Source organism: Nematolebias whitei, chromosome 12, assembly GCF_014905685.2.
Source record: "Nematolebias whitei isolate Nwh7 chromosome 12, NemWhi1, whole genome shotgun sequence".
Taxonomy (NCBI): domain Eukaryota; kingdom Metazoa; phylum Chordata; class Actinopteri; order Cyprinodontiformes; family Rivulidae; genus Nematolebias; species Nematolebias whitei.
Genome location: NC_056509.1, coordinates 40,158,573 through 40,176,720, shown reverse-complemented (window position 1 = coordinate 40,176,720; position 18,148 = coordinate 40,158,573). Strand labels below are relative to the sequence as shown.

The 18,148-nt window shown below is 39.0% G+C and overlaps 1 protein-coding gene across 1 annotated transcript in view; it reads right to left on the bottom strand.

Moving 5' to 3' along the window:
- Positions 1-18,148, bottom strand: part of si:dkey-174m14.3 (uncharacterized protein LOC563117 homolog) — a 30,034-nt gene that overhangs the window by 4,046 nt on the left and 7,840 nt on the right. Inside the window, exons 2-6 of the mRNA XM_037685576.1 lie at positions 13,558-13,756; positions 9,695-9,856; positions 8,548-8,614; positions 4,835-4,942; positions 1,571-1,651 (exon numbers count right to left, since the gene is read on the bottom strand). Coding sequence (XP_037541504.1) covers positions 1,571-1,651; positions 4,835-4,942; positions 8,548-8,614; positions 9,695-9,856; positions 13,558-13,655 — 516 coding nt within the window. The 5' untranslated portion in view covers positions 13,656-13,756. The remainder of the gene's footprint in view (positions 1-1,570; positions 1,652-4,834; positions 4,943-8,547; positions 8,615-9,694; positions 9,857-13,557; positions 13,757-18,148) is intronic.

Here is an 18,148-nt window from a genome sequence, read left to right as displayed (position 1 = left end):
GTACTATATCATAGTCAGAGAAAGGGAATTTTATCACAACAGCATGACCACCGCCAGAGAAATTAAATACTGTCAACACATTTTTCTTTAAAGCTGTTTTGTCTAACATCCTTCTTAGCTTTGTGTTGGGTTCAGACAAACCCTCTCTGTGCTTGTTTTGCTGCAAAACAGCGACTAAAGCACTTCAGTGGGCGCTGAAGAGCCACTGCATTTCTCAACAGTGCAGCAGCAGCAGAAGCAGCGTTCATCAATATTCTTTCGATTAGCCTCCACCCACAGGATCAGCAGCCCGGTGGACGTACAGCGATTACATGAGCAGCCTCTGACCCTCTTTATGTTCGTCAGAGTTTCTCGCTGTATGATAGATCCTCAGCCCCGAACGCCTTTGGATGAGCTGTTTGTATGCAGGGTGGATCATTACGAGCGTTGTTTCCTTCCATACTTTTATTCAGCCGTATAACACAGGGAGGCTTTTTGTTTTTTCACCTTGTGGATGTTTGCCAGCTGTACTGTGACACGGGGGAAGGCACAGGGCCCATGGCTGATTCAGCAGAAAGTGGAGCCAAGCTGATCTGGAGTTAAAGCACTCATCAGTACTCGCATGGTTTCTGCTCGCAGCCTACAGTGTGATGAGGCTGTAGTCTGAAGTCATGCTGAAGCTTAAAGCAGCTTTTGAAGTGTGTTTCTGTGGAAAAGTTTGGAACAGCCACAAAAATGACATTTTCTGCTAAAATTGCTGAAGAGGCTGAAACTGAGTTGTTAAAGCAAATAAAAAAAAAAAAACCCAAACCAAGTCAAAAGTAACATATATACAGTAGTCCTCACTTTGCGGTTTGACTTTCGCGGGCTCGCTCTTTTGCGGCTTTTCAGCGATTGTCAACTTTAATATTACTCACATAATTGGGACGGTACGGAATAAAAAGTTTACCAAAAAAAAAAACTTAAGACAGGCGCCGCAATTTTGTAGTTTTCTTTCAATAAGCCTATCAGCCTTGACTGTAACACCAGTCAAAAAGAACTACACTACCCAGAAGCCAACAGTGCTTCCGGCTGCTGTTTTCTGCTGAAACGGAGGGATTGTTTTGCAATGCAACTCTACGCAATCTATTAAGCTCACAGAACTGGCAGGAAAGTCGCTAATGATCATCTTAAAATGTTTTAAAGCCAAGAAAGGCAGCAGGTGATGTTCATTCCTGCAAGGCTTTTCACATGTTTTTACAGTATTTTTGTTTTTCATCACTCTGAGGTGAAGGTTGTTGAAACAAATCTTTGATTTTTCCTCCATGTCTCTTAGTCCTGACATGACTTCCTGTTCCATCACACTGCCCAGTTTCATCTCTTATCTTCTCTGGCTCTCACAGGGCAAGACGACCTACTCGTTACAGTTGAGGCAGCATTTATTAAATTTTTTTTTGGCCTCAATTTCAGCTTCTAAAACCACTCATTCATACTACACTTCGCAAGTGGGAAGAAAAAAAAAAGGTTTTGCATTTTTATGCGTTCAAGTCAAATGTCAGCACAAAAAGCTTTTAAGGCTTCGGCTCTTAAAGCGTGCCGGTGGCGGGTTTACCTCAGAGAGCTGGGCTCTGTACAGAGACTTGTTGCACTGCAGCAGCTGAACAGCCAGGTTACAGTCTTTTCTGTACACGTCCTGCAGAGGTAAAACAAGGACAAGTCCAAAACAGACAACAGACAGAGAGGGATGAGAAATACTGAGATATACTGAGAACATAGCACACACACAGAAAATATAGGTAATTTTTCATGTATTGAGACACTTTTTGTTTGTTTTGCAGCTTAAAGTAATAAAAGTGAACATTTTTCATTGTGTGATTGTTGAGCTCTCATACTTTTGTTTTCCTGTTTATTTTTTATGTAAACCGGCCCATTTTGTGTTTTATCAGCCATTTGCTTATAAAATCTTCAGCTCATTCAGAAGATAAGCTCTATGACAGTTTTTTTTTTAATCTATTTTTCAACTAGTTTTTTTTTTTTTTTTACTAATATTTCCCTCACCGACAGACATTTAGATTTTGTCACATCCTTAAAAAAAACATTGTTTTATTTCCAATCTGCTTCGGTAAACTATCTCTGTTTTTGTCTTTTTAGCACTATTTATTATGTTTAGCTTTGTTTGACTTTTAGCTAGCTTTTTACAATTCAATTCAATTCAGTTTATTTATATATATAGCGCCAAGTCACAACAGAAGTCATCTCAGGGCACTGTACACTTTAACTACTGTTCTGTTTCTTTTTAGCTGTTAGTTAGCCTTCTGCTACTTTTTGCTTTTAGCTGTTCTGTTACTTTTAGCTGTTAGTTATTCTTTTAATACTTTGAGCTTTTAGCATTTTGCTACTTTTATTTGTTATTTAGCTTGTTGTAATTTTAAGCTTTGTCATCTTTTCTTCTAGGAATTTTAGCTAAAATGTTGTACTCTTATTGCTTTTTGCTACTTTTAGCTTTTGTTATATTTAGCTGTTTGTTAGCCTTTTAATACTTTGAGCTTTTAGCATTTTGCTACTTTTTATTAGTTAGTTAAACTGTTGTTATTTTAATCATCAACTATGTTTTCTGCTTTGCATTTTAGCTTAAAATGATATGCTCTTAGCTAGCTTTTTGCTACTTTTTGATTTTCCATAGCCTTTTGCTACTTTTGGCTATTGTTCGATTACTTTTAGTTATTGGCTAGCCTTTTACTATATTTACCCTGTAGAATTTGACCGTTTTTATTTTTTAGTTAGTCTCTTCTGACTTTTCCTAGCTATTTTTCTACTTCTCTTTTCTTCATCCTGTTTGCTAACATATTTTTTAATTTCAGCAATCCTTCAGCAACTTTGAATCTTTAGGCAGTCTTTTTCTACTTTTAGCTATTGTTCTACCACTAGCTAGCCCTTTTTGTTAGTTTAGGCGTTGAGCTCTTTAACGTCTTTTAACTTTAAGTCAGCATTTTTTCTGCTTTACCTTTATTCTAGCCTTTTTCTATTTTAGCTGTTTTTTTTTTTCATTTTATTTTAACTATTTTATTTTGCTACGTTTTGGTTTTAGTTATCATTTTGCTTTTTTTAAATGTTTTATTTTTTTTGGCTTAACTTAGTTTCGGCTGCTTTGGCAACTATCAGCAAATTCACTCAGTGTTCATGCTGCATTGTTACAGAAAATGCACTTTCTCCAGTTAGTTTTGTTTTCACCCACTTAGAAATAATAAAGATTACACTTTTGGTCTCGTTTTATTCGGTGTGTTTCTTCTTTATTTATTAAATGAGAGTAAAACATTTAGAATAAAAATAATTTCTAAATGTCAAAGTTCATGTTCAGTGTTTTTATCATGAAATCAGTTTTTTTTTTTGCTGTCAGGTTATAAAAACACAAAAAAGTTTTACATATTCTTAAAGGTATTAAATACTAAAGTAAAGGAAAACTGTTTCTACAAATAAAAGTTGCAAAATTAATCAGTTTTATTAATTAAAAATGTGTTGTCCTTCAGCTTCACCTGCTAAAACTGCAGGAAGACTCTCAAAAAACCAGCCACGTTTCAATTTCTTTTAGTTATAATTTAGTCTTTAATTTCCAGAGGGCAATAAAACTATGATGCTTGGTCTCCATTTGGGCAATAGGGCTAATTTTGTATACTTTTTTATATTATTTTTTGTTTTTCCACAGAGCTAAAGCAGAATTGTGTGATAGCAAGAAACTACATTTTGTTTTTGTAAAAAGAAAAAAATAATGTATTTATTTTATGGAAGATTCAGTTTCCCTTATTATGTTTTATTTGCCCTATTAATTACATTTTTTTTTTCATCACATAAAAAAAAGAAGACTCCTACAGTCACTTATATAAAGGCTGTTATGTTGTGTTTTGTTTACTCGGATCTGGGAATGACGCCAGACCCAATTTTACCCTGTTCCAGTAGCAACCAGAGCAGCTCAGACAACCAGCAGGATTTACTTATGGATGACTTCAGTGACCAGACTAGCTCCTATTAGCAATACGAAATAAAACCAGTGGATTTCTGTGCATTAAAACATCGTAGAAACATATAGTGGTTGGAAAGTACTGTGTGTGTAACTGGATTACTAAGATACAAACTGACAAATGTAAAACAAGAAGTTTATTACAGCTCTTATCACAACTTTTACTGCACAAGTAAGCCACACTGGATTTTAAAGTCAGGGCTGGTGAAGAAGACTTTTAGAGTCAACATTTTGTTGTTTGCAAGCATTTTTTGTTCATTTTCTGACTTTGAACAAGCCTCATTCACTCTGATTTCATCCGTTTTACTGTCACTTCCAAATACTCCACCAATTCAAACTAAACTGAACAAAAATATAAACGTAACGCTTTTGTTGTTGCTTGCATTTTTCATGAGCTGAACTCAAAGATCTGACTTTTTCTATGTAAACAGGCCTGTTTCTTTCAAATGTTCACAAATCTGTGTAAATCTGTGTTAGTGAGCACTTCTTTGCCGAGATAATCCATCCACCTCACAGGTGTGATATATCAAGATACTGGTTAGACAGCATGGTTATTACACAGGTGGGCCTTAGGCTGACCACAATAAAAGGTCACAATAAGCCAATAATACACAATAAGCACATGCATTTTCCACAAAAAGCATTTAAATATTTGTTCAGTGTAGTAGAGTTTTATTAGACAATTTGTCCATGCTTCCAAGTGCCTACAAGATATGTTGTTAAAGATAATTAAACTTTTTATGCTTGAAAGTTTCATCATTTGATTTAAAACCCTGGAAAATCATTAATCCAAGCACAAAATAAAATAAAAACCAGAATGTGTTGTTGCAGGTTAAAGGAGGCCGTAAGGCTCGAACTTACGTTGTCCTCCTGCAGCTTCTCGATGGTGAGCTTGGCCTCCATCAGGTGGTTGTTGAGGACGATGATTTCTCTGCTCAGAGCTCGTTTTTCATCATCGTGGTGCTGAGACTGAGACACAACACGGGACTTGATCAGCATTTTGTAGCAAAGATTTGGAACAATAATTTTTAACGTGCCACCTTTTATTTTTAGTTTGAGTAACTTCCTCTGGGTCAGGGGTCTGCAACTTGCGGCTCTGGAGCCACATTTGGCTTTTTGGTTCCTCTGTAGTGGTGCTTTCAAACTTTGACCAAAACTAACATAAAACTGAATTTTATTGGTTTACCAATAACAGAAATGGTTAGTTTCAGCAGTTCCTTTCATTTCTTTTGCAAATATGTGAATATTTAAACTAATACAAGGATTAAAATATCTTGATGCATGCTCAACAATCCAGGTAGAAAAATCCAAACAAGTTAAGTCAGGTCCTCTGGACGTTCAAAAAACAACCAAAGAGCCACATGTGGCTCCAGAGCCGCAGGTTGCAGACCCCTGTTTTCTGAACGCCCAGAGGACCTGACTGAACTTTTTTTGGAAAAGGAGTAACACATACTTTAAGTTTATGTTTTACTTCTTCAAAGTAGGATACTTAATTATTTTTTCTACAATTAAATAATCACACAGGCCTGCCTAGTTCATTGCTTTACTTTGAAAAAAATGTAAAAATAATACAATTTATTTTCTTTCTTTACTAAATTTTGGTATTTTCTTTTGTCTTAAAATAAAAAATATAAATAAATGTTAAAAAAAAATCATTAGATTTTTTAGTTTTATAATGTCACCTCTACTGGCCACAAAAGCCCCCTCCAACAAACTTAAAGTGGTCTATGAGCCACTAGTTTACATTTACAGTTGTAGCAGGTTTTACGGCTCCAGGCACATTTCATTTATTGAACAAAGGGGCAGAAATGGCTCTTTTTATCATAAAGGTTGCAGATCTCTGCTCTGGGTCCATGTTAGCTAAAAGAATATGATTTTATATATATCACAGCAGCAGGAGAAAGAGAGCGAAGAGGCTGTAAATTTCTTCTTCTTGTTGCTTCCCGACATTATTGAGGTTTGCATCTCTGCAAGTGCTCACGTGGACTTTAACTTCCAGTTCAAATCCAGGTGTTCCCAATAATGAAAGAGAATAACTGGCCGTAAGCAGGTGCCCAAATAATGTGATTATTTCAGTGTCCCAGAAACAAGTTGAAAGGGCTACCGGTCATATGACCAGAAATGTTCATGTAACTATAAAAAGAAAGAGAGGAGAAATCCTGCGGCCATGGCTTTCTGTTCAAGAAAAACTTTTAGAAGATTTAGATTCAGAAGACTCACTTCTCAGGCAAGCTTGTAGTTTTATGTTTAAATGATCATAAAACATTAATAAACAGAATAAACCAGCGCTCCAAATAAAGACACAGAGTAGACTCAAAAAAGGAAACCACTCTGCAGCTGAAGTGTCTGAAGGAGATGTTGTTTCTGAAAACTTTTATCTTTTATGGGTTATTTATGGACTGAGTTGTCAGTAAAGTCAGCTTCCACTGAGCACAATCTTTTTTTGAAAAAAAAAAAACAAAAAAACATTTTGTGTTAGCTCTGTTATTCAGTACAAATTAAATTAAAGCTGAGAATTTCTTGAAGGAACGCACATTTCCCGCCACCTTTCATCCCAGAATTTTAGATTAAATTCATCAGTGTGTTGTGAATGATTATTTGCTACAACACCATATTTTAGCATAAACTTGGTCAAATTAATCAAATTTTAGTCATTTTTGTGCTTTCTGAGGCTAGTTGACTTTCTGAGGTGGCCATCTTGTATTAGCTTAGCTTCAAAACAGTGCTGACTCCAAATAGTTAATGTAAAAAATTTTAACAAAGATCTTTCACAATCAGTTCACACTTAAGCTATATTTAGGGGACAAGTCGCATCAACTATCAAACAAAGTTTCATATCTAGAACTGTCATTTCTAACCTGAACCCAGAGACCGGCTCAACCCGGATTAGTCATAATAATGTGCTTAATGTGCAAGCCGGGCTGGTGTCAGGTTTTTGATTGCATCAGCGGACACACGAAGCTGATGATCCAATTATATGCCAGCATGGCTTGCCATACATTCATCACCCGCATGCGGCCATTTGACCGCGTGCTGACCAGCCTTGAAAGAGGTTAAAAAAAAAAAGTTTGGTTAAAGTAAAGAAAGACATTCAAACAAATGAGACATATTTGTTCTTTCCATTAGAAGGTGGTGGTGCAATTTAAAAAAGATTCAGCTGCACTCAGCGGACGCGCACGGCCGATGACCCAAACAGGTGAGATCCCAAAATATCCGACATGTCAGAGCAGGGTATGTGTCTGAATAATGCAGAATGCAGGCAGAAGCAGGGATTTAATGCACTTTGATGGCCATGAAAGGACAAATACCCCCTCAGCTCTGATTTTCTACCCCTTTACTCAGCTGCATGCGTCCGCCGACTATTAATATCTATATTAGCTTGTCAAAGCTTAATTAAAAATTCCTAGTTTTTTTTTTTATTATTATTCAGAGCTGTAATTACTGTTAATTCGTCGGGTTGGATGGGGTTCGGAAATGATGGTTACGGGCTAGGGCTGGATTGGGTTAGATTTTTTGGGGGCCGACTGCAACTCTACGCTATATCTGTCAAATTAATTAAGTTATAAAACTTTTTAAGGTTTGTTGGCCTTAAATCAGTCAAACTTTCTGCCATTTTCCAATGTGATGAGATATTCTGTTAACAGACACACACACAGGTGTAAAGATCGTTGCCCACCTTCATCTTTCAGAGTGGCAGACCACTTGTCAGTAACATGCATGTCGAACAGTTATTTTGATTTAAAGCAGCCGTAAACTAGATCCTTTCTGTAACATATGGTGTGAAGTTTCAGATGTTTGGAGTGGCCTGCGAGTAAAGGCGCAGATGCTTGTGTTTATCCGTCTTGTAATTACATTCTCCGCCGCTGTGCAGGGGCCCAGGGGTCAGACGGGTTTGTGGCACCTCTGGAGTAAACAAGTTTTACGATTGCAGTGAGACTTACTCAGCACCTCTCTAACCTTTGAGGAGGCTCTACGTGAGGTGAATCCATAACAGCCGATCAGAGTGCTTCTCATGGAAAAAGAGCAGTTTGCCTTCATTTAAAAAAAAAAGACCAATTTTCTTCACTCATAGCACCGGGTGACCTTTAGCTTCTCTTCCTTTCCCATACCTGGGTGTCTCACATTGTGTTCACTGTGATGTTGGCCGTAATGATTATTATCTCGCAGTGTAGCGAACCAACTTGATGAGCATTTTCAAACTGTCTATTCACCAGTGAAGACACCTGATGGTTACGGCGTTCCCATGCAGACTTGTTAATTCTATCTTTCCCCGGGGCGACAGCAGCTTCTGACGAAGGATGTGAGGTGTGCTGCTCTGAGGAACAATGGGTTAGCTTTTCCTCTGCCAGTGGAAGGAGGACAGCCAATTGTAATAAGCCATAATTAATGTCAGTGGCACAAACAGCGGGGGGATTGAAGCTCAATCTGGGCCTCCAAATGTTCTGTTCCATCTCCAAAACCATGACTTGCTCACATGCTTCTCTTTCTTCTTTGACAAGGAGGACAATTTGCATAACTGTGTACAAATGCACAGGCTTCAAACCACACACACACATAGAAGTTTAAACACTTACATCTCTGTGAATTTTTTCCTCCAGATCCTGGTTGATTCTCTGTAGTGCTGAGTAGCTGCTCTGTATTCTAAACAACAACAATAAATCAAACAATAAACAACACAATAAAAACCACAACACTGTCACTCGCAGACAATAGCTGTTGTGTATAAATACTGAATATACTTTGTACAATCGCAGAGAAGTATACAAATTGGCATATTTGCAAGGTTAACGTAAAGTATTACATAATTTCCTCTCGTGCTATTTGCATAAAACCAAAAAAAGAAGAACCGAGTAGCTAAGTCTAAGCTTTTTATGCACTTTTCTGTAAATAAAATGTCCATAAAAAGCATAGGTCTTCAATTTATTTTGTGTTTTAAAACACAGGTGATAATTGATAGGCCATCTTAAGGACAGAATAGATAATAATATCTTTATTATCCCCGAGGGACAATTAGTTTCACAGTCAGTAGAGATATAAAACATCCATACTACACAAAACATTAAGACATTAAAATAACAATATGGAAGTCATCAATGTTCACTGAGAAGCCTGATCACTCCAGGGATGAATGAGTTTTTCAGTCTGTTCATTCTACATCTAGGCAGCAGATACCTGCGTCCAGATGGAAGCAACCTGAACTCACCATGGAGTGGGTGATCAGGATCTGCCAGAATCAGCCTGGCCTTGTTCGTGTAGGACAGTGAGGTTCTGTAGGGCTATGCAGGCAGTTTTGCTACACATCCTGACAATCCCCGAAAGTTTGTTCCTGTTTTTGCATGTCAATCTTTTGATCTTATACTTGCATAATTTTTACTTGAAATTATCTTAATACTCTTAAAATATTATAATTGCTTTATATTTTGGTTCATTTTATGTTAAACCGTTTTATGCAGATTTGTGGATGGATAGATGGATGGATGGATGGATGGATGGATGGATAGATGGATGGTTGAATGGATGGGTGGTCAATAGCAAAATTTCATACCTGTTATACTATCTTCTAAAATTTCACAACCAATCAGGATCCAGAAAAGACTGAAATGGGGACAATGGACACCTCCAAATACATAGGTCCCCCCCACCCATCACTCACTGTCCAAAGCCTCATTTTTGTCACCTTAATACACTCAGTAACATTAGAAATATGTAAAGTGAAACCACCTGCGCAGTTTATCTGTGAATTTATCCAGCTCCTCCTGCGCTCGGCGCAGCTCGGTCTCCAGGTACTGCCGTGTGGAGTCGAACTCGTTCTGCAGCAGCTCCAGTTTGTGTGTCGTGTAGGAAAGTCTCTTTCGTAAGTCCTCCTTCTGTTCCAGCAATGAGCTACACACACATACACACAAACACACACACAGCAGATAAATGAGTTTAGAATGTGCAACAGAAGAAACAAGTTTGTAACCTGGGTCCTTGCTTCTTCAAATTGACCTATTGGAGTCTACATGTCTTTTTAATGGCCATGCAGCTTTGAAGGGTGACATCATGAGAATGTAATAAAAGCAGAAATGTTCTTTGGAAAAGTGCATTGTACGAGGAAACACATGAAACCAAAGACGCAATCGCTAATTGATCGCTAATGGATTCAGAGCTTTAGAAGTCATTAGGCTTTGAACATGAGATATTCTTCTGTATTCAAACTTTCTGGCACATTATGAAAACAAAATCAGCAGTGAGACTGGTCAAATGGAAATAAAGAAAGTGTAATTTATGATGAGAGGTAAGTCGATGAACTCTAATACATTATATGAATAGATCCTAAAGGCTCAGATTTACAAAACAGTGATATCTCTAACATTTAATTTAGCAAGACAGCCCATTGATGGCTATTTTTGGACTCAATGCATTACCTGGGCTTCAATCTAATAAAAGGGCAAGTGTGAGTGGGGAAAGCGGAAATGTCTGTTGCTGTAATGGATCTGAGTGTGCACTGCTCAGCTTAATGGACCTTGTATTGACAGGACAGATGGAGGAAGAAAGGTAATGACTCTATCTGCAGCCAGATAACAGATAGCTCAGAATGGATGGAGATGTGGTCACTTTGCTCTTTTTGCTTTTTCTATTTTTCTTCATTTACATTTATTTCTTGTAACAAGGGAGAACTCAAAAGGTCCCCAATGCAACCCCCCCCCCCCCCCACTTCCCCCCCCCCCCCCCCAAAAAACAAAAACAAAAAAAACAACATATGGTAATATTTTTCAACTTAATTAATGAATTTAGGATTCCTACCTCTTGATAATTTATCTTACTGGTTGGCGAGAGTAATGGCAAAATAAATGATGACAGTTGCAGCTTTGACTGCCCTATTGTGATGCACCTGCAAGTACCCAAATGATTCACCTAGGTCTGAAAGTTCTAAATATGAAGAGTGTAAATAAAGTTTGAATCAAACTACCCTGCAATCATTGCACTTATTTTGAAAGGGGTGAAATTTGTAGGCCTTCATGAGTTATTCAATTAATCACTCAATGCTGAATTAAGTAATAATTAAAATTTATCTTATTTTATTTTGATGATTTTTACTAGTTGTTAGTTGGCTAACTTAGCTATAGACCAATCCAGGGCTTAATTTTAACTGGATCCTGCTGAAACAGATCATATAGACATATAGACAGACCCAGAAACTCTTATTTTGACAGGGTGCATTCTGGCAACTGTTTGCATGGATCCGATAACGCTCAGGCTCACTAATAACAAAGTTATGAACAATTATGACTGCCTTGCGCAAATAAAACTTATATTGGATATGTAAACTGAAAATAATTAAATAAACACTAATTTTAAACACAACAGCCACTTACGAGCATAAGATCTACCCCTTCAAGTAGCATTTCCGCTTCTACCCTTAAAAAAATCTCTGCCCCTTAAAGAGTGGAGGGGGTGAGTGCTGAGCTAAACAGGCAGTCATATGCGGGCAGGAGCCCACAGGCAGCCACCATGAACAGAGGAGGCACCTGGAGTTTTCACATGGGGAGTCAGAGAACAACGAGCAGGACAGTGAACTCAGAGGAGAAGAGTCGGGCTCAGAACCATCAATTAAGTGGGGGGGGGTAGGATGCTTGACAGAAGCGGAGTGTTTACAAATGGAGGTAAACGTAGATGTTTAACAATCTGTTAAAACACTAAAAAAATGCAGGAAATTGCATATACTTTATTCAAAATTTTCTGGGAGAGGACCCCCAGACCCCCACGCAGTCGGCCTGCCTGCTATTTGTGTTCCAGCATAGATCGGATCGATTTGTTTACTAATTAAGTCCTGGATAAATCATTCACATTCCTGTTGCTAGTTAGCTAAATTAGCTTATTAGGTAAATCCTCTCCCACTTGCTTACTTAGCCATAATTACTAGCTAGCTAAAATAACATCATTGCTGGACAATGTCTCCCACCCAATGCATGAAGCTGTTGCTGAACTGGAGAGCTCGTTCAGTGACAAATTACTGCATCCTAAATGCACAAAGGAGCGTTACCGCAGGTCCTTCCTCCCAGCAGATGTTAGTCTTTACAATCATCACTGCTCCCAACAAACTCAATACGGATTAAATACATGCTGACCTCTGCTAAAACATACACTCTACCTACTGTACTGTAAATAGTCTGCCCTTCTCAATATTCCAGTACATACTGAACATTTTTATTGATATTGTTTATCTTATTTCTTTATATATTGTTTTTAACATTTAAGAACTTTTGTGTGTGGACAATAAAGGCTTTTTCTATTCTATTCTAGTTAGCTCAATTGCTTGTTGCTTGTTTAAAAACTTAGCTGTCAGGCCATTCCTCTTCTGTCTTTGGTAGAGTATGTATAAGTGCTATGTGTTGTCATCACTGTATGTTCAATGGCGAAATTAGTTCTCTGCATTTAACCCATCACACCTGGGATACACCCAGGTGGATTAGTGGGCAGTTAAGCACCTGGGGAGCAATTAGGGATTAAGTGTCTTGCTTAGAGACACCACAACAAGTGGGAATGGCTGGGGCTCAAGCCTGGAACTTCCGGGTCCCAAGTCAGCTGCCCTAACTCTTCCCCATCTCGGACTCCATAGTTAGATATTTCAAAATTTCATTGCTCATTGCATTAACTAAGTTATCTGGTTAGGTCATGTTTTTCCTCTTTTGCTAGGGAGATAATTTAAATAGTTAAATAGCTCCTCTAGCCTAGTAGTTGCTAGTTAGCTATAGTTACATAATCAATTTCTCATTGTAAGTTAGTTAACTTTGTTAGTTTTGTCATTTCAGTTGTTGTTGAAAGTTAGCTAACTTATTTTAAGTGATTCCTCTAACTCACTTAGGTTGTTGGACCTTTTCTTTTGGCGTTAGATAACTAGTCATGTAGTTCCTGCTAACAAATTAAGCTAACAAAACTATTTGGGTATTTTGTACATTAATTCCAAGTTGAGGCAACTCTTTTTGACTGTAGCGCAGATCTGAATCTTTATATTTTTAGTTTGAGATCATTCACTTATAAATGTGTTTTATTTTACTCAAAGATAAATGTTTGTCTAAAAGTGAAAACAGACATGCTAACTTCAGACTGGATCTGAACTGTTTATGTTTCTCTGAAAGCTGCTTCAACTGAGGCTGCTGTATTTGCCAGTGAGTGAAAAATACCCTGCCTAACGATTGATTCAATGAATGTCTCAACTGACTGGATGACATTTAAGTGCTGCATTATCCAGCAGTGTCCACCGCCTCACCTCCTGCCTTTTTTTATGGGCAAGCATTAGCTGGGGAATACAGGTGTTTGTTGTTGGGTACAGGGTGACTTTGCCTGAAGTGGCTCCAGGGATGAAAAATCCCCCATTAGTGACCTCCTCTGTGAACAGGAGCTGAGTCAGACATAATGAGTGTTTTCATTCTGGTGAGATGAGATGACGAGGCAGCATGACTTCTGGGCTTGGAAAGGCAGGATGAGGCTGCTTTAACACCACTGAACGACGACAGGAGACACCTCGTGGGCGGATGAATGTACAAACAGATAAAAGGAGAATGATGGAGAGATAGCACAGATGAGAGATTCACTCTTACCTCTTTTTAGGGTGTTTGCCGCCATTTCGGGGGACTTTTAAGGCAGTTTTGCCAATGTATATCTTTTTCATGGTTTGTCTCTGTTCCTTCCCTCTCATGTGTTTATAGGGCTTGACCACAGGAGGATGTCATGTATGTTTGTTTTCCAAAGATCAGCTAAGTATGGGTGAAGAATTATTGTGTTATATCTGTGTTGACCCTGCCAACAAAGCAAACAGACAGTTTGGCATCTATTAGTAGCTAAAACTGGGATTCGGTTTGAAAAATAATGTTTCAGGAGAAAATGCTGCATTGAACCTGTTACAATTTTGCAGTCAGATTACAGTTTATCGTCAACAAATTTCTTGACAAAATGAGAGAAACAAAATGACAAAAAAAAAAACTCAGTTTAATTGAGTAACAAACTGTTTGAAGGTTAACATCCATTATTTGTTCCGAAAGAACAAAAGGATTATGCAGCAAATTCAGATGAAGTTTGCAACAAGAACGGAAATTTTATCCGAAGTATTTCAGTATGCAGAGTATTTCTTTGACCACAATTTTCATTTAGCAAACTTTAAAAAAAATTAACAATTATTTTATAAATATAAGTTTAAGTTAAAAAGAGTGTTCAAATTTTGATATGATGAATGAATGCTTCACAACCATCTCCATTTTCTACCACTTATTTGTAGTTGGGTTGCAAAGGTTACAGGTCCAGGAGAGAAACCAGACATCCCTATCCCCACTAACACTCTCCAGCTTCTCCTAGGGGAACCCTAGGAGTTTCCAGAAAAGAGATGTTACACAATCCCTCTAGTGAGTGCCTTTCTCAAGGCCTTTTCCCAGTGGGGCGTGCCCAGAAAATCTCCAAAGGAAGAAGCCCAGGGGGTATCCTAATCAGATGCCTGAACCACCTCAATTGACTCCTTCCGATGCAAAGGAGCAGCAAGCCCCGGATGATGGGGCTCCTCACCCCCTCTCTAAGACTGAGCCTGGCTACCTTATGAAGGATGCTCATTTCGGCCACTTGTACCCTGGATCTCGTTCTTTACTCCATGATCCAAATCTCAGGACTAAAGGTAAGGGTTGGAAGATTGACACACCAGTAAATCAAGAGCTTTGCCTTTCGACTCAGCTCTTTCTCCACGACAGTCGACAGAAGCAACACCCTAAATCCCAAAGACAGTGCCCCAACCCATCAATCAATCTCCTGCTCCATCCTACCATCACTCCTGAACAAGATGCCCAGATACTGAAACTCTTCTACCTAAGGCAAAGACTCCCACCCCCAGCCAGGAGAAAACATTCCACCAGTTTTTGGTTGAGAACCATGGCTTCGGACTTAGAGGAGCTTACTCTGTTTTGAAAATGCAACACATTTATTTCCTATATATCAAACACATTGATCACAAGTTGACATATCTAGCTTGACGAGATTTCAAAAGATATAAAGTCCCTGAAAACCATTTCCTTCGGCCTGCCTGCCATCTGCATCTTGGTGGTGTCCACAGCCCAGGTGCAGCCTTCATCACACAGATAAATGGAATAGGTTATTAGATGAGATGGCTGTCAAAGCCTGATCAAAGCCCCTCAGATCTGCACATTGAACTGACCATTCAGGACAGAAACAATGACAGACTGTGTGACCACAGCATAGTTATAGATCTTCTTGTTTGAGCTGGTGTGGCCCTAAATTTGCACATTTGTCAAAACCAAGTGGCACGAAGACACATGTTGATCCACCGACACTCAGTTGTTGAGTGATGATTTATGCTGCTGGCTGAGGAGGCACAGAGACATGTACTTTTCCAGATGGTGACAGCTCACCACAGCCACTGGAGTCTTCACTCCAGCTGCTCCCCTCTGAGTCATCCCACACCAGCTCTCGTTATGTGTGTGCGAGAGAGAAAGCAAGAGGGATTTGGCAGGTGTAAGATGCCTTTTTCTGCATATAAGACGTATGACTGTATTATGAATGCTTATTTACTGCTTATATATACATAGATGTTTGTGGTGTACCTGCATATAAGTGTGTGTCCACGCTGCAGCATGTTAAGGTTTTGTTCTTTCACCATGAATCATCAAAATAAACCATAAATTTCAAAAAAGGACAGCTGTTATTGACACATCTCCAGCCACGCCAGGTGTCTGCCATATTCACTCGCTTGCTTCCTCTTCTTTTAGCTGATCCTCACACTGCAGCAAAAACCTTAGAAGGGGCTCGTTCAAACAGTGCTGCCTGCCACCCACTCGTGGCACGCTGACATTTGAGAGGAACTCAGTGCATTGAAGGGGAGGAAGAGGGAGGTGGGAAAGGAGGAGGAGGACATGAAGTTTTAGAATGGGGCAGAGGGAAATGCAGGAAGCTTCTGGAGGGGTGAGGTGGGGTTGCGAGCCAGAACGTTTATGGTTTAGTCAAAGACAGTAAGGAGGACGCCTGCATTGCCAGATTAGTAAATACAATCAAAGGAATGGATGTGAACTCCTCACTGAAAGACCCTAATTTTTTCCCCTCTTCAGTCATTCAGTTGCTCCTTTTCAGGCTTCTTGATTACATCTACCTTGCAGATAGATGTCTCTCAGGAAAAGCCCTTATCACACAGTCAGACCTAAGCACTATAGCAGAAGATTTCCAATTGGCTGACTCATCCAGCAGCACAGGAAGGAGGTGAAAAAAAGATGCTCATTCCACCCTGCGTGCCTTCAGATTAACAAAGCAGCAAACTCAGTCCAATAAGGCATGACTCAACCACCTCATAGAAAGAAAGTGCAACTTTCAAATTAAAGTGAATGTGTGTGGGTTCATGTCTTTGCCAGTTTTCTTTCTCGGCGTTGATTAACTTGGGAGCAGAAACCTGGTTACACACCAACACTGTTAGCAGCGGTGGGTCATAATGACCCGCTGAACAGATCTGATGTGCTGTTGGTGGCACTCAGCTCAGCGGAATGTGCAATCACGACAACTTCGAGAGAAATTTTGAGATCAGCCGAACAAGTGATCCAGGCATAAATACAAGCAAAACAAACATGTATGTTTCTGTTTTTAACACCCCAAGAATCAACACAAAGAACAAGAAGCTCTAAAGCAAACAGACAGAGAAAACGGCATCACGCTAACAAGGAGGGTCTATGGTAATACTTCTGGAAGGTGTTTTTGACATATTATGCATACTGGTTGGAGGCTAGAAAAGCCTCAAGCTGTAATGCACAAATGTGACACAATAATGTACAAGTACAAGCTATTCTACAAAACAACAGCAGCAGTCCCCAAATGAGAAATCCATGTCACGCTGCCAGAGAATCCTACTGAGAGCTGTCCTAGCAAGCCGACTGAGATTTCACCTTCCTGCAACCCAGAATATTTACACTTATCACTCAAACTTTCAAAGTGTCCTGCTGGTTTCTTTGCTCCAAATCAGCGGTACTGATTTGTTTTTGCATTGCAATTTTTTTCCCCATCAAACTGACAGTTGTTAAAAGATGGACACTTTTCTCCATGCTGTTTTGCCTCAATGCCTTTTGACTCTGACTTCCTGGCTCAATTTTACTGCTCGGAGTAAAATAGGTTGGAAAATCTTGTGATATTTGGCTTGTTTGCAGCAAAATTAAATAAATAAAATAAAATAGAAAATACAAAGAGAGGCGCTTGCCACGTTTGGAGACACAACCCGAAGGAGATGGGATGTAAAGGCACAAGCGGCTTTCAAAAGGTCTCAGTTCATTAAAAATAGAATAGACACAAACACAATTGCATGCGCACACACATTCACACACACACACACCAAAAAAAAAACCACAAACCCACACAGCATGCTGCCCTGTACCAACCATACTGCATGTTGTTTACGAGTGTAGCTCAAATGGACAGGTAGTGATTAGACCCAACAAAGAAACAACCTCTGCAAACCTGCTAGACTGCAGTGTGCTGCTGTTTTCCTGTGTGTGTGGATGTGTGTGTGTGCACTTGTCTTGGTGGCGTTGTGAGGACCTACCCCTGACGTTAGACCTTTCTTGTGTGGACATTTTCCCTTGTGAGGACATTTTACCAGGTCCCCACAAGGAAGTGTGTGTGTGTGTGTGTGTGTGTCCATGTGTGTATAAGGCATTTCTGCACTTATATACAAGCTTAGAGCAGTCGTCTCAGTTGTACTTAGTGATCCATCTGCGACTCTCAAGAGGCAGCCTAAAAAAACCTCAACTGTGGGATGAGTAAATGAAGAAAAATGTTCACAACGTAAAGAAAGCATCAGAGCAGGTTTGCACCACTGTCTCATTAACTTGGAGGCTAAAAAAAGATGTGTAATCTGTGGTGTCCAGTTCATTAATGTCACAAACAAACCATAGAAAATTGTTGGGAAGCTACTGGTGTACAGCGTTTATCCATTCAGCTTATTAGAAAGACCACTGTGGTTTTATATTTACTATTGTTCAGTACGATGAAAACATTTGGTCCACAACGCTTACTGAAAAAAAAAATTATGTGTACAGAAGTCCCTCGTTTATCATGGGGTATCCATACCCTGAAGCCCCATGATAAGTGAAAAACCATAAAGTAGGAATAGTATTACAAGTAGTAGTTAGTAGTTTATTTTAGTATGTATATATATAT